The sequence below is a fragment of the Photinus pyralis genome, unplaced genomic scaffold (genome assembly GCF_008802855.1).
Source record: "Photinus pyralis isolate 1611_PpyrPB1 unplaced genomic scaffold, Ppyr1.3 Ppyr1.4_LG8, whole genome shotgun sequence".
Taxonomy (NCBI): Eukaryota; Metazoa; Arthropoda; class Insecta; order Coleoptera; family Lampyridae; genus Photinus; species Photinus pyralis.
The window spans coordinates 32,328,221-32,352,321 of NW_022170819.1; the positions used below are offsets into that span (position 1 = coordinate 32,328,221).

At 36.8% G+C, this 24,101-nt stretch overlaps 1 protein-coding gene across 1 annotated transcript; it reads left to right on the top strand.

Moving 5' to 3' along the window:
• The first annotated feature begins 343 nt into the window (after positions 1–343).
• On the top strand, positions 344–14,151 carry LOC116179542 (protein jim lovell-like). The gene is made up of 2 exons (XM_031499337.1): positions 344–956; positions 13,100–14,151. Exon 2 carries the CDS (start codon positions 13,165–13,167, stop codon positions 14,149–14,151), a length of 987 nt encoding a protein of 328 aa, XP_031355197.1. The 5' UTR covers positions 344–956; positions 13,100–13,164.
• The last annotated feature ends 9,950 nt before the right edge of the window (positions 14,152–24,101 follow it).

Genomic DNA, 24,101 nt, shown 5'->3' on the forward strand with positions numbered 1-24,101 from the left:
TTTAATAGCTAATCACAATAACAATGAAAGGATAATCGTAAGATTATAATAAAGATATTCGCGTGGAAATCGGAAAAATGTAAGGATCGCGTTGAGGGGTAGAGAAGGATAGTCGTAAACTAAAGTTTTATATCTTTTAGACTTAATATTTTTTCTCCTCTATTTTATCGCTACTTCAATAAAACATTTCCCGGCCGATGCTGTCTCTGTCACCTAGAGTTTATATAAGGAAGAAGTTTCAAAGGTTTGGGGGTAGATCCGATGAACAACCCCGAATCGCGTTGGCGCGCAGAACTCCTACAGGACTGTGTCCGTATCGCCTCAGTGCTGTCCGGAACCTCTCAAAACCCACAAATACAAGCGTACGCTCTAGGAAAAAAATCGTATCCGCGCTAGTATTGTTAAGAAAAGAGATCTTGGGGAGATACGAAGGTTTTTGTGGAACGAGTACAGAGTAAAAAGCAAGGAACAAAAATTGACTGTAAAAACATGTCTGTGTGTGTATGTGTGCTCGCTAATGAAAAACAAAGAACTGACTTGTGTCTCTGCGAAGAACGTTAGTTAAAAAGAAATCATCTAAGAGCGTACATCATTTCTTGGTGCATTTATGCAAAGTAGAGAGAGTTAAGATTTCGTCTTTCTCTGTCATCGGTAATTAGTGGTCGGCGGGCAGAAAGAGAGGGGGCACTGTACGTGTGTGATTCTAACGACGGCCAAGTATACGCCGCCCCTTAATTTATATCTAAGGGTAAAACAGTAAGAGTAAAGGAGACGGAGAGGGGAGTCTTGTATGTGGGGTGGAAAGGCGCAAGCGTTCTTGGCTCTTGCAAGCTTTGTCTAATCGGATTCATTAACGGGGATCCGGGAATTATGCGTCCATTGCGAGCCGGCATATTTTTGAAAGCAGTCGGACCCGCACCCCTTCGAAGACGAGCTCCGGCGGGACCTGGTGCAAGGTTCGTGCGCGCCCCCCTATGTGTCATGTGTGTCTGTGTGTGCTCTTGCGCTCTTTACAAGTGCTCATGCTTCATTAGTTTTTGGTGTTAAGTGTTGTGATATTTTTTATTATTTCTTTTCGCACTTTGTGAATGTTTACATTTCATTCACCCTTTCGCTCACTATCTTTTCACATAACTTTCTCAAACTTTTCAAAACTTTTATGCGACAACTTTGTGCGCCAAAAATTGATACATTTCCTCAAAAATCTTAATCAGAATGCGTTTGTTATCACTTTCTAACTTAGCTGTACTATTCCATGCTATCTTTGTGTTGGTTTAGCGTTTACAAAGTTTGCACGTGCTTTCGTTGCGTTTGCTCTCTGCAAGTTTTCCCATTTTCCTTATCGTAGTTGACAATAAGTACGAAGTTTGGTAAGTTTCATAAATTCTTATCTATACGTCAACAATTATTTTATGTGTGTACTTGTGAATGATTATCAAAAGATAAAGTTCAAAAGTGAGGAATTACATACCTCACTTATTCCTCATTTACAAACGTAGTAAAACGTCGAGTTTCCCGACAAAAACACGTGTGCATGTTATCCCAACGTAGGCGTGTTCAACCCTTACGAATAATTCACCCCACGAACTTTTCTCTAATAATAGCAAGCAAAAGGTACCTATTTCATCTAATTGCATTATTAAATATGCCCATATATTGGACTAAGCTCTACAAAATTAATACGCAAAGTCTCATTCATTATTCATCGGAAAACTTAAACGATTACAGACCGATACTTAGGCATGTGTTCGTTTTCACAAAACCGCTGTGTTTCATTTTTACACGTGGGGAAAGCGTCGAGGAATTTAGGTCAGGGTAGGTCCGAAACAAGACAGTTAAAACGGCTGAAATGCTTTCGCGGTTCGCAGTTGCGGTTAGAGTATAACAATATAACTTGAACTTACAACACCCAGTATCCAACCACGTGGCGGGATCGCAATCCTGAGAGTTTTGCCGCCGGAATATCAGACGAATGGATGTGCCAAAACGTAACTATTTCGCGGTTTCCATCGGTGGCAATGTTGAGATTCAAGGCGGACAGAAATAGTATTCGGTTCGGATTACGAGGGTTGTTCTGAAAGTTTAACTCCGTAGCTGAAGCGTGAACGACATAAAATAACCAAACACGTGTCCGCACTTCATTTTTTCTTCCCCAAGTGTTTAGCTTCTCAATGTCAAAAATGTGAGATTTTGGTTAGCTTTGAGAATTGTGGGCGGAGCAAAATGAGAACCGCCACAGCATAATCCGCCCATAATTTGCCACCGTATTTTAAAAAAAACACGTTAGTATTACTTTGCTTCAACCTACATCTAGAAATCGGCCCTAGCGACCATTGCTCTGAACAGCTGCACAATGCGGAACTCCAATCACATGATTTATATTTTAATTAGGTGTAAGAAAAGGCACGTAAAAAGTTTATTTTCCCCACGTATTGAATTGATAAGCGTATTTACAAAGTTTCAAAGTCGCTATTAATAGGGGCCGAACATTTTTATTTCGTGTTTCTTGGCGGAACGTTTACGTAGAAGGTGAAAGTGCAGGGAACCGCCGGTTCCACAATTTTCAGATTTTTTGTTAACGAATGATCGATTTGTTTAAATAATGCCGTTTCACATTCTAAATGGCATGGAATGCTGACCAGTTATCTGCAACGTTGGGCGCGCTGGAGCGTTTTTCAATCCAAACGGCATGGTAGATGGTAGTGCAGAGTTTTGTTCAAATGTCCATTAGATGAGAGGGCATTCCTCAAGTAACATATCTTCCCTCTTCCCGAAAAAAACATAAATTTACTCAAAATTAGTGACTACATCAAAAGCGGCCCCCGCCGCAAATGACAGCTCTGATGTTTTTCGCAATAAATGCATCGTAGTGTTCATTAAAGCAAGGGTTGTCTGAGTTATCACTTACGATAAGTGCTTAATTACCCCCCCCCCCCATACCAACGGCCAAACCAATCAAACACTTTTTTGGGCCACCTATGGATCAAAAATTGTAATTTACATCCCTCATGTAAACTGTCGACGTTCTTGTTTAAGTATCCCAGAACTATTAATTTTGCCATGAATTGTACGACATATAGACGTTCTGCAAGTAAAAGTTGTTTCAACCAACATGGCAGTGGTATCAGTATTTTGACGGTATAAACTCATACGCAGACCGACTCTTCATTACACAGGGTGGTGACTTGCGTAACGCATCATAGGGATTTCAATGTAAAATTCATAACATGCGATTATTGGCTCCCCAAATTATTTTAGAGTAAAAATGTATTAAGGTTTTTTGTAGGAAAAAATTTTTTACGTCAATCAACCCTATTAGTTTTCAATTTTTTGCATAATAAAGACGGAAAATTGGAAAATAAAACCCCCATCTTTTTCAATAATCTGCGATGCCATGGAATTTTCTAAAACAAAAAGATATCCAGTTATCAATTAGCAGCAGTTCGAAATGGCTTTTATGATCGACTTGGTTACTGTATTGCAGTTAATGGTGACTTATTCGAACATTTATTGTAAATTGTTATATTAGGAAACCGTTTTTAGTAATTTGGTCTTTCTTTATGTTGAATTTGCTGTTCTAAATATAATACTTTTTGATAGAATTTGATTTGTTTTATAGCGGACATTCCATGGCATGACGGATATTGGCGTAGTTTTTGTATTGTAAAATTCCATGGCATCACAGATTATTGAAAAAGATGGGGGTTTTATTTCCAATTTTCCGTCTTTATTATGGAAAAAATTGAAAACTAATAGAGTTGATTGACGTCAAAAAATTTTTCCTACAAAAAACCTTAATACATTTTTGCTCTAAAATAATTTGGGGAGCCAATAATCGCATGTTATGAATTTTACATTGAAATCCCTATGTTGCGTTACGCAAGTCACCACCCTGTATGTAAAAACCAATTTTTTATTATACCTGAATCACAATCTCCGTTTAAAACACTCAAATGCGTGCGAAAAAAGGCCTTTAAAACACACGTGCCATAAAGTTGCTAGGTAATGATACTTCAAGTATGACTTTTGAAACTGTCATCTGGGGTTGAAATAAAAAATCCTCTTAGGTCGCTTTCTGTAGATGCAGAACATTGCTTTGGCTTGTACCTATCCTTTGGTTGAAGCTTCCACAAACGCGCTCAATTTGGGGTATGCTTCCAAATCTGTTCCACTTTTTAGTCGCAGCAATAAGTGAAGTTTTGAATGAATGCACCAAAAGATATAAGATTTAAATACCTTTGACATCTCCTTCATATATGCCAGCATTATTGATGCATTTAAGACTGTATTCGTAAGTAACTTCCTATTCATCCATGGAAACAACTTTTAATATTCTTTAGTTATAATAGGCTTTACTGAATTGGGATTTTACACCTACCAACGTTTGTTTAGATTTTACAACAAGCGATTTAATGGGCGGTGTACTATCTTTTTCAACGCAAATCGTTTTATTCCAAAGACGATGATTTTTATAAGCAAACGTCAAGTGGCATTTCCATGGCAATCGTGAAATTACGAACCCCCAGCGCACTAGACATGTATTCGAGTATAACGTCAATATGATTTCATTGAATTTCCTATTTTTAAATTATACTGCAGGTATAATAAAAAATAATATAAGAGACACGTGTATAATCAAGTCTTTAAAGCACTTGCAACGTTAAAGGCACTCCGCTTTGCATTGTGCCCTTAAACTCGTTGGGCGTGCTTTAAAGACTTGATTCACTTGTATCTTAATATACTATTTTTAAATGTTTTATGTACAATTTACTAGAAGCGAGTGGGTCTGATATCTTTGGACTTTTCACTACTTACAATTTTTATGTAACAAAAGGGTTTTTAAGGGTCCAATTGCATAGTTCGGTCTAAAGTTGCCTTAATTCTATCGACTAAGCCGGTTTTATTGTAGGAATTGGGTTAATGTATATGCTGAAATAGTTATTTATATAACAAGAGCGCGAAGTTCAATTTCGCGCATTGAGACTGAAGGTATTTTGACGAGGCGAAGCCGAGTTAAAATATCAGTCAAATGCGCGAAATAACTTCGCGCTAGCGTTATATACAATATTTTTTCTACAACTGAACCGATTGTTAATTAAATTTGCTGTTTAAGTTCAACTTTGTCACGTGCGCGAAATACATTTTTTCACTGTTGACGATTTCGCGCACGTTGTCAATAGCAACCTTACTTATTAATTAACCGTTTAAAAATCTAGTACTTCGCGTTTCGAAATCCGTCAGAAAATGACAGGTTTTTTTGACAGTTGTAGAAAAATGAATTTTTTATACTGACTCCTTCAATTTCCAGAACGAGAAATTTAGTTTATATAAACAGGTTAATATGAAAACTCGTTAAGTAGAGGGTATGAACGCGTTTATACGGTTGTACATGGTCTAAACACGGAGAGATTATGATCAATTATGGTTTGGTTAATAAACTATCACAGCTAAAAAAATGTTGGGGAATGTATGCAACAAAACTGGACAAAAGGAATTTTTTGAAGAGGTATATCCCACCTTTTCTGGTAGGTACTGCTAAATTTGAAGAAATGAGGTGTTGGGGAAATTTAAACGTGGACACACCGACGATGGTTGTAGATTTTCCGTAGTATGTTAATTACTTCCGTTTCTTTACTTCGACGGTACGAACTCCTATGGAAGCGCAATGGTCTACCTAGTGGTTACTCCGCGGAACATGGCGCCGCCGTAAGAGTTTGTCATGTCTAACACATACTGTACTAATAATACAAGATGTTGCCATAATTCGCAAGTGTATTCCATGTACGAATCAGAAGTATATATAATTCTTAGGAAAAATTTACAACCAAAACCAAGAATAAAACTATCGATAATATTACTATTCTTTAAACTTTAAACGAAAAGTATCTGTATACTCCAACAAAATTCGAAAAAAAATTAACAAGTGGCGCCTCAACTATATGCAAACGATATATTTCAAGATGGAATACCAATTTTGGCACTCGTTTTTCGGTCCATAATTTAACACTTGAAGAATTCTCATAGTACATTTTCTATTACCAAATGTGTTCTGGGATTTGCCTATCTCTCTGTAGAATATACACATTGATAAAAAGGTGTAAACATAGATAGCGAATATGGAAAGCGGGAGTGCGACACGCCCGTCGGTAGGGTCAGAATTTCAAGTAGGTACGAATATCTCGAAAAATGGTTGTCAAAACACCGATACGCTCATGCGAACTTCCTTTTCTTTTACCACCGCTACTGATACGGAGAAATACATATTACGCCTCCTTCGCTTGGAAGGAATTAACCCTCCGTTTTAAAAACAAAGAGTAAAGAAATGAATCGTGAGCGAAAGAGTCGTAAAGAAAGAGAGCGAAATGAAGAAGGCTTGAAAAAGGTGTGCAGAAAAGAGGTCTGGATTCATAAGGGAGTTTTTAAAGTGGCGCGAAGAAGGAGTAAATAATAGGCGAAAGAAATATGAACGGTACGTGAAAGCAAGAATTTGAAGGAAAGTGCGAAAGAAGTGTGGAGGTACCAAACTGAGAAGAAGTAGAACGATAGAGGTGTGCTATAAACAAGTTTTGTTAGGTGGCGTGATGAAAATGAAACAGTGATGTATAGGTATAGTATACCGCTTCAAAACGCCACAGTGTTGCCGGTTCTAAAGATCGTTCTTACGGAACATGAACTAATTTTCTGTTATGTATAAAGAACGTGTTCGAAACTCGGTTTTGGTTAGAAAAAATTGAGTGGGAGAGAGAGAGATTCGTCGCCGACGAGACGAATCTATGTAAGTCATGTGCAGCATTTTAGATCGCGTAATATTGGACTACTCGCAACCGCCAAAGCGAATCTATATGAGTAACATTTATTCTCAACTAAAGGTTTCCAGACGAATTTTTATAATCGGAGTACGGAAGATTTAAACAGCAACGTAATCATATTTGATAGTTTTTATCGCAAAATCTGTAGTTAATTTCCGCATTATAAAAGAAAACTGTGCCACCAATTCAACGCAATTGTTATCGTGTGTGCTTTTAAATTCTTTGCGAGTGACCACGAGTAAAACTAAAATAAAGTTGTGTATTTACATGAGCGAACATTTCCGTTTTGTTGTGTTATTGGATCAGTGTGGCTGCGTTTTAAATAAATTTTACCACGAAAGCGTTGTGGTCCAAAGTTCAGAACGTTCATTGCGTTAGCCCCTATCTTGTTTATATGGGCCGATAATAAGATTCTAATTTAAACAGCAACCGGTAAAAAGTTTGAGGACGATTAATTAGTGTGTATATCAAAAACCGATTTCGGAGGTGGTCAAAACGCATTCTGGCCACTATCATATTGCCAATGACCGCTTTTTAACGGTTTAATGTAGCCGAGAATGCGTTCTGGATCTTTTTCGATGCAGAATGCGTACCGCCCAATAACCGATTTTTAGTGTCTTGATAAAGGTAGAGCTGCTTCAAACGATGTGTTGGCGTGTGAAAGCGATTTTTCGATCATTGGCAATATTCTAAAATTCAAGCTTGGCCTTCCAGCACCTAACGCCGACTGTAAGTCGCTGTCTATTTTAGTCGTTTGCTCTTTGATCGAGGTTTACAGTTTCAAAATTAGTGTTAAAACGTATGGTAAATGTCTTACTTGATCTATACATACGCTGGATAATATCCACATTTTGATCTCGGTAGTGTCTTTTTGGTTTTGTGTGCACGGTTGTTTTAAATCATCATCGAATAATCGGATGATACGGATTGAAGTTATTTCCTATTAGTCGATTATGAATCTAATAAATTGGTTAAATAAACACACTGATCGTTTCATTGACAAACTGAATAATATGCCGATCGCGTCTGAGGTTATGTTAGGGTTAACTCCAATACGACTGAACATTACGTGGTAGTGTCATGGTCTGATGGCAGTATTATCATAAGACTTGCTTTTCTTTGTCAATGGATCAAATTATCCAGAAGATAACATTCAAATTTGGCACGCTAACTATCTACAAGTTTTGCGACGGTCCGTTGATTGTATGTTCTGTTACTCCGTTCAAGTTGGATAAGTATTTTCCATGTTTTTTACTCATCAGTTTCTATTCATTATTTAAACGGTACGAACTCATGTGGCAGCGTAATGTTCTAACGGGTAGTTAGTAACGAGACCATAGCGCTGCCATACGAGTTCGTTATAATTTACGTACTTCGATAGCCGGCAGGCAAAACTTTACTTTTTCGCACGACACCGTAGATACTTCGGTCAGAGTCAAATAGCTACCAGTAGTTTCTGCAATATATCACAGAAATTATACCTATAGTTTTTATCCCATCGAAGATAATTCTTGCAGTTTAAACTGAATGGCTATTTCTTAATTATACTTAATTATTTAGATGCAGTAGTATATTAAAATGGAATACTTTGGAAACAGAAAAGATTGATTTGGTACCCCTTGTTTTAAATGGTAGGTTTGGATGAAAAAAAGTTGCTCACATTCTACCAAAGTTTAATCTGACGTGACGCGTGCTCCTAATGTTCATAAAGTAAAAACGAGGAGATACCACTGGTCGAGCATTTTTGGTCTCACTGCTCTGAAATCTATCACGCACGTTTTGACAAATATTCTCCGTCGCTGACAAATGCAGTAATGGAAAAGGGTCCAGTCTTTTCGGTATATGTTCAATAAAATTTAGAGCGCAAACGTTATTTAAATACCAGGTGACCGAATAAGGCTATTATTCCTCGGCCATATCTCGGGAACCGTTTGTCGTATGACTTAGGGGTAAAAGAAATTATTGGGTAAATCGCTTATGAAGAATCGCTGGAAAATGTTTTCAAGTTCTAAAAATGACCACCAAAGGGCGTACCTAACTGACATCTTAAATTTTAAAAATGAATTTTCTTTAAATTTCGCATAATAACTAAAACTAAACATTCACATTTTTAAAGAGACCCAGTTTATCTATCATTTTCGTAAAAACAAAAACTCAGTTATTTCAAAAACAAAGATGGCGTGGGGCGTTCAATTGTTTTTGCAATAACCTGCTTTCACTTTTTAACCGTTTGACCGATTGTAACAAATTTAGTATCGTTGAAAAGAGCATTCCTTGGGCAACCAAAATATAGTTAATTTAGTTGAATCCTTCTCCGCCAGGGGGCTAGTTTTGACACTATGATCCAAAATCATAAAAAAATCAAATGGAATGATGACTTTTTCTTTATGAAAAAGTAGCCAAATAACACCCAAAGAGGCCAGAGTTTTTCAAAATCTCGTTCCTAACCTCAAATGTTGGGAAAATGAGATTAATTAATTAATTAATTAAAATGCTTAAATTGCATCTTATTTGACGTATTCCGGTATTTGTCGATGGTGCGAAAGATTGTTTGGAATTAGGCCCTACACTTTTAGGTAGACCTTGGAAAATGAAACAAATGAAACACGATGCATTATAAAATAATAACAGCCGTAATTTGTAAATTATTCTGCTGTGTTTACATACAGAAAGTGCCGTTTTTTGAATATGTAATCTTTTCTAAAAAGCCGATTTCTAACCAAGAAGCATTTAATATGCTGCCGGCTATGGTTCGTGGTCGATTCGGATAACGCAAATAGAATATCTGGGCAGCGATGGTCGCATTTTGAAAATACTCAAAATATAGCGACCAACCATCATTTCAACCATACCAAATTTGTTAAAATCGGCCAAATGCAGGTTATTGCAAAAACAATCACACCATCTTTATTTTTGAAATAACTGAGTTTTTGTGTTTACAAACACCTGATTCGTAATGTAAAATTCTATATTTATACTGAATCAGTTTCAGCTTCACTACCTACTCCATTGGTTTAGGCGTAAGGTAACCTGTGTCAAAAGTTTTTTTATAATTTCTCAAATTGATAGAACAAATGATCAATTTGTCTTCAATATATTTTAGTTCTTATATGTACCGTCACCGAAATCACCTGTGAGAAAGAATCACTTGTCTAATTCGTCTCAAGGTGATTCAAAGAAATCTACGTTCTACATGTCAAGTCTCTTTTCGACTGTAAATGTTGTTTTTCTTGTTCCCGTTCTGGTGGAGATTTCGGATACACAACTCAGAAACTTTCGCAGGCATACGTCCAACCAATCCCCAAAGTTTCATCGAAATCAGATGAACGGTTGCACAATAGACAAGACAGATCAATATTCATTTTTACTTATATGAATAGATAATAGCAGACCCGACGGACGTTGTTGTCTATCCCATTGAACCTCGGGACCTGCATTGACATTTCCATATAATGTCAATTGCGAAAAATCCTATTGAGGCCCAGAACAAGAGGGGCAATAAATAAATAAATAAATCAAGTGTGCACATTTTAAATCCTTTGAGATTTTGTGAGTTAATAGATTTCGTTTCAAAACATAATGATGATGTGTTGTATAATCACACTGTTCACATTTTAAATCCTTGTGCCAGAGATGTCGTTTCAGAATATGTTCGTTACATAATCACACTGTTCACATTTTAAATCCTTTGAATACTGGTCTGTTGAAGATTTGTTGCAAAATTGCAATGCGTACACTTTCACTACTGAACAAACAATTGGCAAGAGAGGGAGTAAATACTAATTTTTCGAACAAAATTACCTCAAAAGGATGGACTGTTGCCAGAAATCCCGATGGGGCCATTTGAACGATATATTTCACGCATAATGTCAATGCCCAAACCCTGTACTTAAAAAAATTTTTCATCAAAGTCATTTTGTTATGTATTCTTTTACATTTTGTTTTTGAACCCGCAAAATGGATAATCCTGTATATAGAAGGTGTGTCTGTCATTATAAATAATAATAAGGCTCAATTTTCTTAGTCATTTCTCGTTCCCGGAGGATTTTCTAATGCGATTAGCATCTTTATGAAAATTTCATGTCAATTGTAAGACATAATCTGGAGATTAAACGGGCGAAAGAACAAGATGTTCACAATAACTGCTTTTTCACTTGCTCTAAAAGTGAAGCTTTCTTTGAACATGAAAAACTTGCAACTGACTGTCAATGGATTGTGCAAATTTGAACATTCTCACTGGCACTGGCTGCTGAACAGTATTGGCCCGACCCTCTTAACCTACTCAAAATCATCGCCGAGCCATAACAGTTCATTACATCTTTGTAAGTGATGTCTTATGATTCCAACTGAACTATGAGATTATCAATGCTCCAAAGTAACGTAATGGCACCTTGATCCTATTGAATTTAGTTGTTCTTAAGAAAGCATCACGTTTATATTTTTGTTGCAATGACTTCCGCTTCAGTTGCAGATATCGCTACGATTGCTTGTTTGAATAATCTTCCTCTGAGAATACAAATTCCAACAAAATCAAAATCTTTCCTGTATAACTTTTCGGGATAATTTGTATCTTGTCTTCTCAAGAATACACACCCACAGGTAATTTTGACTCCGGAAGATCCGCCCCGCAACATTTCGCCCAAAAAAATGTTACCTCTGGAAGATTCTCCCCGGAAGATTCCCCACCGGAAATTTTGTTCATGGAGAATCTTCTCACGCCGGAGTACTCTCTTGCTAGACAATGGAAAATGCACTAAGCGAATTGACCTGAAGAAAACTCGTCTTTGAACACAAGCAATTGTGAGGTTCGGCCAAATTTTTGTAATTCTTCAAAAATAAACATTTTTGCCACTGCTTTTTTGACCGGGATTGTGACCGATGGTAGTTTCGTTACTTATCGGAACTGTAGGACGATATTGTGAAGTTCGTGGGAGCGAAGATACTGCCGGGATCTTTTCCAAGGGCGAATCGTCTGGGGAGCAAATATTCCGGCGGAGAAAGAATTATCGGAACAAAATATCGCGGGCGCGAATTTTAATAGGAAGCGACTTCTTTTCCTTCTATGCATCTTTCATTAATATATGTGGCAAGTTTACTTGTAATTTGATTCGCTTCTTCTTCCTGATCTTTTATTGATATAAAGCTTTTTTTCTTGCATCACTGCAGTAACCTCCTAAAATGGAATTCTTCATTTTTCTCATTTCCTGGGCTGTATGCTGTATTCTTGGCATTTTACCATGCCATAAATTTCTTCATCTAAAGAAAGAAACATCGCTATGTTTGCGTAAGCCACGCCACCTGGTTTTTTAATGGCTTTATGTACTTCGATGGATCCATAGTTTTCTCACTTCCCCAAGAAAACCTACTATGAACTCAATTGTTATAGCCATGTTAAACCTATAAGCTTCTTTAGTAAAATATTTTAACTTGACACTTTTTTTATTTAAAACTTCATTTGACAAACTAGCACCTTGCTAAGGGTACTTCAACAGATCCTATATCGACTTCATTGGTCGGTTCACGTACAAAATCATAGCGCAACCGTAACAGTTCGTTAATTCTTTTAAGTGAACTACGAAAGCTTCCAGAATTTAAGCAACCTGCCATCCATATTCGGTACTAAAGCCATTAGTGTGTCTTACAAGAAGTAGAATTGGTGTATACGATCAACAGGCGATCTATAGTCCAGACGAACCCTTGCGATTTTTTGCAACATTATGTGTAAGACGTACTTTAATTCCGTCCTTTTAACAATATTAATGATATGTGATGGATAATTAATGTTACTAAAGTAGTTTGTGAAAGATCGTGGTTAATGTGCATAAAATACAGTCAGAGATAACATTCTAACATATATTTTAAGCGAGACTCGCTAATCCATTAAAATTTTTCTTTATAATCATCAAATCGCATGCGTCTGAAATTTTCTTATACAGTTTTCCTTGAAATGTTGTCCTACTTGCCATTACAAGGGTAATCTTCTTTCTGAATCATTAAGCGATTATGTACGTGAGTGAATATGTCACATACGCACGCAAGTTTTGAGCTTGCGTGCGATATTCACCGGTTCGTGACCGAATTCATATGAGTTTTCTTATTCTTAATATACGATATGAATTTTGATCGCCTAATTGTTTAAATGATTTGTGTTACGACTGTTGTTATACAGTTTTTAGGGAACGTCGGTTATCAGAAAACTACTTCTGATGTGGAGGTTGACCCCGAAGTTCTTTGTTACCACTCCGCATCATGTTCTATGATATAGTGGCTAACTTGGTCTTCTGTTACAGATCCTTCAAATTCAAAAGAAAAAGACGTTATTCATGTGACGAAGGCGAAGAACAATCAAACGAAAATGTCCCAATCTCACTACTCGCTTAGGTGGAATAACCATCAGAATCACATACTGTCAGCATTTGACGCCTTGTTACAAGCCGAAACGTTAGTCGATGTGACTTTGGTATGTGCGGAAACGTCGGTAAGGGCGCATAAGGTTGTTCTCAGTGCGTGTTCGCCCTTCTTTCAAAGAATCTTTTCGGAAAACCCCTGTAAACACCCAGTTATAGTTTTAAAGGACTTTAGTGGATGGGAAGTTCAAGCTATCGTTGATTTCATGTACAAAGGTGAAATAAGTGTCGGACAAGAACAGTTGCAAAGCCTCATTAAGGCCGCGGAAAGCCTACAAGTGCGAGGTTTAGCCAATCAAGATCAATTCGGAATCGACAAGGAGTCGAGCGCGGTTACGAATCCCACACTTACACCTTCGACCTCGCCCATGGACTACGATCGTGGATTTTATCCCACCAGCGGTCGCTTCTCAACACCCGCATCAACCGGTATAACACCCGTCGAAAGAGTATCGCCCATCACACCGCTCTCCACGAACAACTTCGACACGCCAGTAAAGCTACCGCACATGCCTCACATAACATTCCCCGACAATCTCTTGCCACGGCCCGACTGTCAGTCGCCGATCCCGAGAAGAAAGCAAGCTCGACCGAGAAGACGATCGGGAGAACTATGCGGCGCCCAAGATCTCACAACCAACAACTTGAAATCGACGTCGCCGATTGAGGACACGGCGGAAAACCTATGCGTGAAGAGACCAAGGGACGCGGAGAAGATCAAGGACATCAAAATATCAACCCCCGATCTATCCGGCAGTCCGGAATTAGATTTAAGCATCTCGCACGACAAGGAATACTTACCTTCTCCGCCTCTCTCCCTTCCGCCTGTTCTCAATCTGCACCAAGAATTGGATAGCCACTCACCGTTGCCTTTTCCTCCAATGCCATCTGTCTCTGCGTTATCAATGTCATCGCCTCACAGCAAATGTAAGTAGTAGACTGCTCGTTATATTATATTTATTATAAAATATTAGTCTTTCCCTCTAAAATTAAAGAGCACGCTAAGGTAGATATTGTCTCGGAGATCGCGTGCAAGGAAATATTGAGCCGACGACGTGCGTGTATTCGCAGAACTGAAAGAAATTAAGCAGACAAAAATGTTGCCAATTCATATTAGTATCGATGTAACTACATCTAATTGAAATACTTTTGTTTCATTTTCGTACCTTAATGTTGGTAATAATTTCTTCGTATTCGTGTATTTTAAATTGCTCTTTGTAGCCCAAGAGTTGGTAATTTAAAAGCCTTTGTGGTCTATATGAATGCGTACCTATGGTGTAAATGGAACGGGTTGCCGAATTTTTTTTAAATTTTATTAACCGTAAATTTACAATCTACTCTACAGGGAGTACCTATTATATGGGGCGCCGTTTGTGTCATAATTATGCACCCGTAAAATATATTTCTGTTCGCTAAAATATTATTATTTGGTCGACATATAGTACTTTTTGAACGTAGGTATATACAGTGCGTTTGTCTTAAACTGGAACATACGATTCTGCATGCAATGTTATTTCCCTAAGTTCCATTAAAAAAAACGTGTCAACCTATCGGAGTAGTTCAAATGGATAGGAGGTGCAATGTACAACTGTCACCAAATCTACCGCCCTGCAGATAAATTTCAAAAATGTTGCCTAAAGAGATGAAAATTGAAATTATAATTTATACAAAGGTCACAACAGTGCAAGACAAGTCGCGATTACTTGCAGTCCAGTGTCCTGATGAACCAATATGTACCTTCCATTTCAACTTTCAATACGTGTGTATACTGTGAACCGGACATATCCTACAGGTTGATACGTTTTTTTTAAATGGAACATAGGGAAACATCATTGCACGAAAAATCGTATGTTCGAATGTAATATAAACGCACTGTATATAATTTGCTCCAATATCTATTTTTAGATGCTTATTTAAAATTTCCTTGTGGAAATTCAAGGTTCGATGTAAATTCAAAAAAACTAAAATTGGTCATTTCCTTGAATGTCTTATATCTTCGAAAGTATAAAAGATATAAAAAAAAAAGTTTATATAAATGTTACTGTCTTTGATACTCTTCATTTAGAATTAATGTTAAACAAATTCAAGATGGCTACTTTTGAGAAACATTTACTTACTTTCTAAAGTTAAATAGGCGACATATTGGATTTTTAGATTATTTGATAGATTTTTTAATTCTCTTTTCAACGAGCTATCATAGCAGAAGATTGAAATTAAGATACCAGTTATATCAACGGTTCTTATATTTTAATCAAGTAGGCTGTGATTAGGGAATGCAACACCGGGATCGCGGGATCTCGAAATACCGGGATCCTACGGGATTAATCCGAATCCCGCGGGATTTGCGGAATTGCAAAATTTATCGGCCAAGCTCTTACCACGGGGACGACGTTGTTTAAAATTTATTAATAAAACGCGTAACGGAAAAGTGCAGATACGTACAGGTCGTCCGTAAATCGTAGGGATATTGGCTTTCCGTTTTTTCATACATTCTTCATAGATATTTAAAAAGTTCAAACATTTTATTAACCATAGAGAGCTTTCGTTTTTAATACATTGAAAATGTTCTTGCAGCCTAGTAGAAAATTTTCTCCCTGTTTGGCCAATGTAGGAAGATTTACAGGTGGGGCACAGCCAACAGCAATCTAAAGTCAGTTCTTTCACACACAAAAGACCAAATCCCTCTAATAGACAAATCCGGCATTTATAAACTTAATTGCCCCACATGTAAATCTTCCTACATTGGCCAAACAGGGAGAAAATTTTCTACTAGGCTGCAAGAACATTTTCAATGTATTAAAAACAATAATTCCTCCTCAATAAAATCCTCTTTCGCTTCACACATCCTGGAAACGGGTCACTCCTTCAATCCGAACATCGATTTTGAAATTCTACATATTTGTAATAAAGGTATAAGATTGAACTTTCTGGAATTGAAAGAAATTCACCACCAATTTAAAAAGAACCCGCACCTCTCTCTTAACGAAGTTCTTGGCTTTAATAACAATCTTCTGTTTTTACAATAATTTCAATTCACCCTATACATCTTTTCAAAATTTATAAATTTATCGATATGTCAGTTTCCTCTTATACCGATTTGTCAATCATTTCGAGACATGCCGTCTGCATGATCTCGAATTTAAACTTTACTTAAATAATTTAAATATGTAGTCATCTTAATAGTTTCAATACTTTTATAAGTTCTTTTTTTCCCCCCGTTCTTTTGAAATGTGTAAGTACCTTTTAGATAAGTTATTTTTAAATCTAAAACTTTGTTCATTTTTAGGTTAACCCAACTTTCAACCTTTAATGTAAAAATTCAACCCTCCGGTTGGTTGTCTTAACAAGGCTTGATAATAATTTCGTCTTGAAACCTAGGGCAACCTTTCCGTTTTAACCACCCTTCAGGTTTTTTCACTTGGCTTCGGCCAGTTAATAATTAAAAAAAAAAACAACATGTTCGTCCTTTTCGTCTTCAACGTTTGTAATTTACCGTTTTCCTGTTAACTTTCACAGTAAGTACTAGCTCTTAATGTTTTCAAATTTGCTATATTGTGATACACTTCTAGTCGCCTGATGATGGCAGTACGCCGAAACTATAGTCGCTGTTATTTTTAAAAAAAACTTCAACGAGTAAAACTATATGGGGAAGGTTTAGAGATTTTTGATACATAATAGAATGAATTTGGTTTCAATCACAATCAGCCATTATTCCTATAAGAAATACATTGTAAACTTCAAGGCAAAAATGCAAGGTCGATTCCCAAACGAAATACTAAGTGTTTAGTACATACTATTCCATCAAAAATGAGTTGCTGTCGAATTACCTTTGGAATGTCTGTTTACATGGGAAATCGTACTTCCAAAGGCGACTCGACAGCAACTCATTTTTGATCGCCCGTTATCACTGGTTTTGTAATTTTTTTCTTTATCAAGTGACGTACAAATCCAATATGGCGTCCATTAAGAAGTTGATATCAATATCTCGAAAACCTCCATTTTGAAATTTTTTTCTACGTCCATGGAATTTATCCGACCGAATCTTGCAACTTTTATTTGAAACTTTCTTCCATAGCTCTCTTTGTTACTAAAATATTGACCTTTTTAAAAATTCTTTTCCAATTATCTACGTAACGAATTATTTTTTCACAATATCGCGTCGGAATATCCACCGGCATCAAAAACCACACAACTTTGCCAATTTAACCGAATCTGTAAGTATAACAATAACAGAGATAACCATCCTACTCAATTTAAAACACCCCGTTTATAAAAACTTTAGTAATACAGTATGACTGTATTAATTGTAGTGAATATTCTAGAAATCCAGATAAACATGGAGGCCGAAAATGGATGTGACGCATCCTTTCCGGGAAATACGATATGTTTTGTTCGAGAATATTCGGTTAATCCGCACAAAATTGCATATTTCCAAATACATTTAAAATTTTGTGGGATCCCGCAATAATACCAGGATCCCGCGGGATTAACATAAACGATCCCGCAAATACCGGGATCGAAATTTTGCCGCGGGATTGCATTCCCTAGCTGTGATGAATTAAAAAAAAAACAAAATCTATTCGAGGCAACAAAACAATGAAAATAATTACATCAGAATTCAGATGTTTAAAATAGTGGCCATTGTGAAACACACTTCAAGACAGTTTACTTTAGGCAATTGCCATTGACGCTATAACACGCCTTTAGAAAGGCTTCGAGCAGTTGTGTACGTTATTTATTATTATTATTATTATAGTTTTAGCTACTTCCATATACTTTATTCTTTAATGTACAATGTACACAATTCGTGAATTGTGACCTGAGCAGCCAGCTTTTGTTGGTAGGTTCTTATGGTACCTTTGCCTTTCCCCCCTTTCCGCGAAACATACGTTGTCTAGAAAATCCTTTAAGGAAGTTTACTGGAGAATTTGTAAAAAATGGTGAGCAGTTAAAGTTCCATCGAAGATTATCGCTCGAATTACATGACTTCCCATTATGACATAATAGCTATTTATATATCAAGTACATAAACTGGGTCTTTATGGACGAGCCGTTTATTTAGCCGAGCGAGCTTGTGAGCCCATAAAGCCTATTTATGGACGCGATATATACAAAGCTTTATGTACGACTGCAACAACCCTTAATAATGAAAATTTCATGGAATTCAATAAACGATAAAATCTATATATCTATATTGACAACAGGTGTCAAACATTTGTCAAGTATTTCTAAAATACTTGAATTTACCTTGGATTGACACCTAAGTACGACTGTCACATTGACAGGCGGCCGTTTTACTTTATCATTATGGACTAGGCCATAATATTGCAAATTAGAGCCACTAATTGCGACTGTTATCATCGCATTATCAAGCAGTCGTACATAAAATACATTAATTTAAAAAAAATCGTACTTGATTTCGGCGTGAAACTACAACATGTAGGTTTTCTTGTGACGAGTAATGTTCATTATGTCGATTTGAACACTCCGCAGTTAGAAAAATAAGACTCATCTGTCCATATACCTACTCGGACTGGTAAAACTGTTAGTTTCGATATTCTTGCGGATAAACCACCTACAAAATGTGACCTGGGACAATGCATCAATGGTAATACATTGTGTAAAGTAAAGCGAAGTGTCTTGAAATGTGTTTAACTGGATAATGGCATGAGATTTTTTCGAGGGGATAGTTTGTATTTATACCACCATTTTGTAGGTATGTAAGTATGGATAATAGGATAGTCAATAAGTGACGTCATAAAAGTCAAAATTTTTCTTAGCCTACTTATATAAAATTTTGGAGGGAGTTGTAACGCCCAAACCCCCCTCCCATTAGTGCGCCCCTGATATTTTAAACATTTGATGTAATTATTTTCATTGTTTTGTTGAATCGAATAGATTTTGATTTGTTTTATTTTAATTCATCACAGACTACTTGATTAAAACATAAAAACCGTTGATATCACTGGTATCTAATTTTCAATCTTATGCTATGGTAGCTCGTTGAAAAGAGAATTAAACAATCTATCAAATAATCTAAAAATCCAATATGGCGCCTATTTAACTTTAGGAAGTTGGTAAATGTTTTTCAAAGGTAGCCATCTTGAATTTCTTTTACATCAATTCTAAATTAGGCGTATCAAAGACAGTAACTTTTATATAAAACTTTTTTTATATCTCTTATACTTTCGAAGATATAAGGCATTCAACAAAATGACCAATTTTATTTATTTTTAATTCACGTCGAACCTATTCGATATTTTGAATTTCCACAAGGAAATTTTAAATAAGCATCTAAAACTGCAAAACATTGTCGATTTACGGCTTTATGGCTCAGTGGTAGAGCATTGGGCTATAAATCCGGAGGTCGGGTGTTCGAACCTAGGTTGAGGTGAATTTTTCATCTGTGGCAGAGATGGAAATTACCTTAGACCAGTTCCGAGCATTCTACTGGCTACTCCGAATTAGGTTTTCCTGCAGTTTTCCTAATTCGTAAGGTAAATACCGGAGTAGTATAGAACAACTTAAGACCTTCTGCAGAGGCACCTGTAAAAAGCATTATGCGGGTCACTCTGTAATTGGGCGCATGCCTGTTGAGGGCCCAGAGCAAAAGGGGGATAATAAATTAAAAAAATTACCCAATTCTCTATCTTTAATAATAAGAAAGTTACCCATGCAATCCCACCCGATCTGGGACACGTATATTTCATCATCCACGGAAGACTTACGCGCGTAATTATTTTATAACTTTCAGTGCAGCGGCGCGACAACAGATGGCGCTAGTTATCACTATCGCGCCTGACACCGTTGCATTTGTTTGACGTTTTTATGGAAGCGCTTCAAAGTTCAAACCTATTTGAAAGTTATTATTATTTCTTACTCTAAGATGGCAAACAACAGCAAAGCCAGCGAACATTTCAAATACGTTTATAATAATAATATAATAATAATAAAGTTTATTGAGCCTTACATTGAACAAATTGACAATAAAGGAAACCAGCAAACACTAAAAAATACGTTTGATGCACTTCCTACTTCCATTCAAAACGTTAAACGAATGCAAAGTTGTCAGGCGTGATAGATGCGTGATAGGGATAACTGGCGCCATCTGTTGTCGCGTCGCTGCACTGAAAGTTATAAATTAGGCGCTGTTTGTCCAATTTTGGTTGTTCTTATGTATAAGTCTTTTACATGAACGATGAAATATATAGATATTCGGGCAATTATACAGGGTGACAATTTGAAAACTTACCACCCCTCATATCTTAGTAAATAAACGAGATATTTAAAAAAATCAAAATCCGTTTCGGTAATTCGGAGGGGGAATCACAATGACATAGTTGGCGACGCACCCCCTCCAACCCGACACCCTTTTCTCCAAAATACACCATATCTCCGTTACTAGTGATTAAGTCGAATAGAGATTTTTGCTGTAACTCTGTGCTCTTGTCAAATGTTAATGTATTAAGATGGTCAAAAATTACAAATCGTGATTCATACACAGAAAAATCTAGAATAATTTTGCTGTTCCTTTTGTTATTTAAGGCTTATTCTAAGGGCGTTGGTGATTTTAATCTTTACATATGAATTTAGTTGCTATTTAAAATTCCATTCATCATTAGAAACGTCAGCGTCACTTACCGACCTGCTATTATATTCCAGATACAGCAATAAGGAAATTGTAACCAAGTCGCATGGAGCTGCTAAATTTCTTAACCAAACTACTCGATGATCAGTTTATTGAATTTAATTTTATTTATTTATTTAGATGAAAGGCTTTTCCTGCAATATTTCATAATTTTCTGACCTAGAACTTATGTTTCGATCGAGACAATCACGGACCACCTGCGTGCTAAATTGACGTGATGTCAAAATTTATATTACGGCTTTATAAGCTTATGCCGTTTAAAGAATTTGATTCGACTAAATTTGTTCGAAAATTAATCACGACGATATATATTCTAATGAGAAATATAAGACAAAAAAAACGCCATTTTAAATTTTAATCCGAACATTTAAATTTAGACGATCATTTTCGATTTCGTTTACGTAGGCAATATGAAAATGCATTTGTTATTCAAATATACGTACCCATTTTAAGTTATTCCCCCATCGTTATTTCGTGACTTACGTCTTCTACGTATAAGTAAGCTGCCACTATCAATTGTAGTCTATTACCTACAAGATAAAATAGAGGATGACACGAATATTTCATTTATTAGACTCGTTTTTATAATAACTTCTAAATTTATGTGGTATGTCATAATTATGGTGGTAATTTTCTTTGCCAATATTGACATTACCGGGTCGGTTAAGTTGCCCCCCCCCCCCATTAAACATTTCGTTATGATATTACCATGTAATAATGCGCTCGATATGCGCTCAAACGCGCCGCTGAAAGTAATTTTTGCGCTGTTAAAGTTTTTGAGATATTTTGAAAAACATTTGGGGGGTTCAAGTTCACGCAGCCCCCCCATTATGCAATTTGGTACATCTTATGATTCCAAATTGTGCCTGTAGTTATGCGCTAAACTGCGCCACTGGATTAACATTTTGTGCCACTACCGTATGGCCATAACGAAAGACAGAAGGTGGGTGGGGCTAAATTGATGGTTTTAAAAAAGTGCACTTTCTTAAAGATTCTTAGTGCTATATGTTCCCTTTAGTTATGCGCTCAAATGCGCCGCTGAAAGTAACCTTTGCGCCGTTTAAGTTTTTGAGAGATTTTGAAAAACATTGAGGGGGGGGGGAGTTCATCACGCAGCCAACGATGCCAACTGGGTGCACGTTGAACGATTAAAAAACGTTTGCTTTAATTATGCCGTCGGACCAAGAAAAAAATATTTTCCTACTAAACCATAAACATACGATTTTCTATTTCACACTTAGTATTTAGGTTTTATTTGCATTTCTAAACAATTTTTTCTACACCAACGGTATAAAAAAACTATCTTCTATTTTGTGTATATACTGCATTCGCAGTATTGGAAGTAATTTGCATAATTCAAAATCCAAACGTTCATGTGCAGCATTGCGGCACAAAGGGCTCCATAACGACCTTGAAAAATTATCATTAATGTTATCACAATTGTCGTTTTCGGTTTTGCCTTATTTTGATTTCGAAATTCATGGAGGTAATTGGTAAAAGTAATGTACCTACGTAATTTGGTTGTAATTTGCGTATTACGGGTACCTACGTAGAATTCTGGCACTCTGCATCGATTACTCACCTGTAATACGCACACTATTACCTTATAACCTTATGACATAATTCACTATAGCGGCCCATAGGTATATGGTATAGCTATTCATAAATCATACCAAAGAGTAGGTGCTATGGTACTCTTTGATCATACTCAAGATTAGCATGCGGCGCCTGAAAGTAAAAATGCCAGTACTTTACTGGACGTGACTAACAGGAAGAAGATAGGGATTAAAGTAAAGCAGGTAAGGTAAGAGGTAAATGCAAACGTTCCATTGTTGTCGCTCCATAAATTAAACACTTCGTGATTAGCACATGTAAGGTGCCGCCGTTGTCGGAATTTGAATTTGATGCAGTGATGAATAACGTATAGTAAACAACAAAACCATCAGATATACCAAATTGCGTAATGGGGTGGGGGGGGGGCTGCGTGAACTTGAACCCTCCCAAATGTTTTATCTCAAAAACTATAACAGCGCAAAAGTTACTTTCAGCGGCGCATTTGAGCGCATAACTAAACGGGAACATATAGCACTAAGAATGTTTAAGAAAGTGCACTTTTTTAAAACCATCAATTTAGCCCCACCCACCTTCTGTCTTTCGTTATGGTCATACGGTAGTGATGCAAAATGTTAATCCAGTGGCGCAGTTTAGCGCATAACTACAGGCACAATTTGGAATCATCAGATATACCAAATTGCATAATGGGGGGGGGGCTGCTTGAACTTGAACCCCCCCAAATGTTTTTCAAAATATCTCAAAAACTTTAACAGCGCAAAAATTACTTTCAGCGGCGCGTTTGAGCGCATATCGAGCGCATTATTACATGGTAATATCATAACGAAATGTTTAATGGGGGGGGGGGAAACTTAACCGACCCGACATTACCAGGGAAAGTGGAGTTTATGCTCTTTTGCGCTAAGGTTCCAAATATCACAGTCAAGTAAAATAAAGGGACCTAAAACTTAATAAGGCAGATATTTCTATGGTTAATTGAGTTACACTACAATCTCGTCATGTGGTGGTGCTATTTTGGTAGTGAAGAGATCCGCCATGTTTTAAACAAATGCACCGGATTGGTAGAAATTAAACTGGAAACCAAGGTTATAAGGACACCTCACTAGCAACAACTGTCGCAATAATATTGTAACGTTATTTATAAATTCGGGTTCGATTTATATCAATATTTATTAAACAGAACTAAAACACTATAAAACCCGTACAATTTATATCGATTATTTATATCACTCACACTTAGCAATTTATATTTCCGCGCTCGATGTTTACGTACTCGTTCGGTAGTAGACTGCCGCGATGTTCGGTCCGCAACCATTTATACACGCAAGCAATGTAAGTCCCGAACATTCTCGAATACGCGTAGAAAATTCCAGAGCGCCAAAGGCGGCGACGTCATGTCTGGAGCATTTCCGTTACACTGCCCCCTTCTTAATTCTGGACGTCTCGTTCAGAAACTGCGTTAGTATTACTTTTTAATGCCTCGTGTCGGAATCTGCAGTCAGAGCCTGCTTGACAAACACCTTTCTTGAAAAAGTAACAGTCCACAGTTTTTCGGAGGGTCGTCCCCTGTGGGTTGAAGCAGCATACTGTAATTCGAACGCTAGTGTTTCTAAAAATCACTTCGATCATGGTTCGCACTATTTTCCAGTCCAACCCATCTGAACC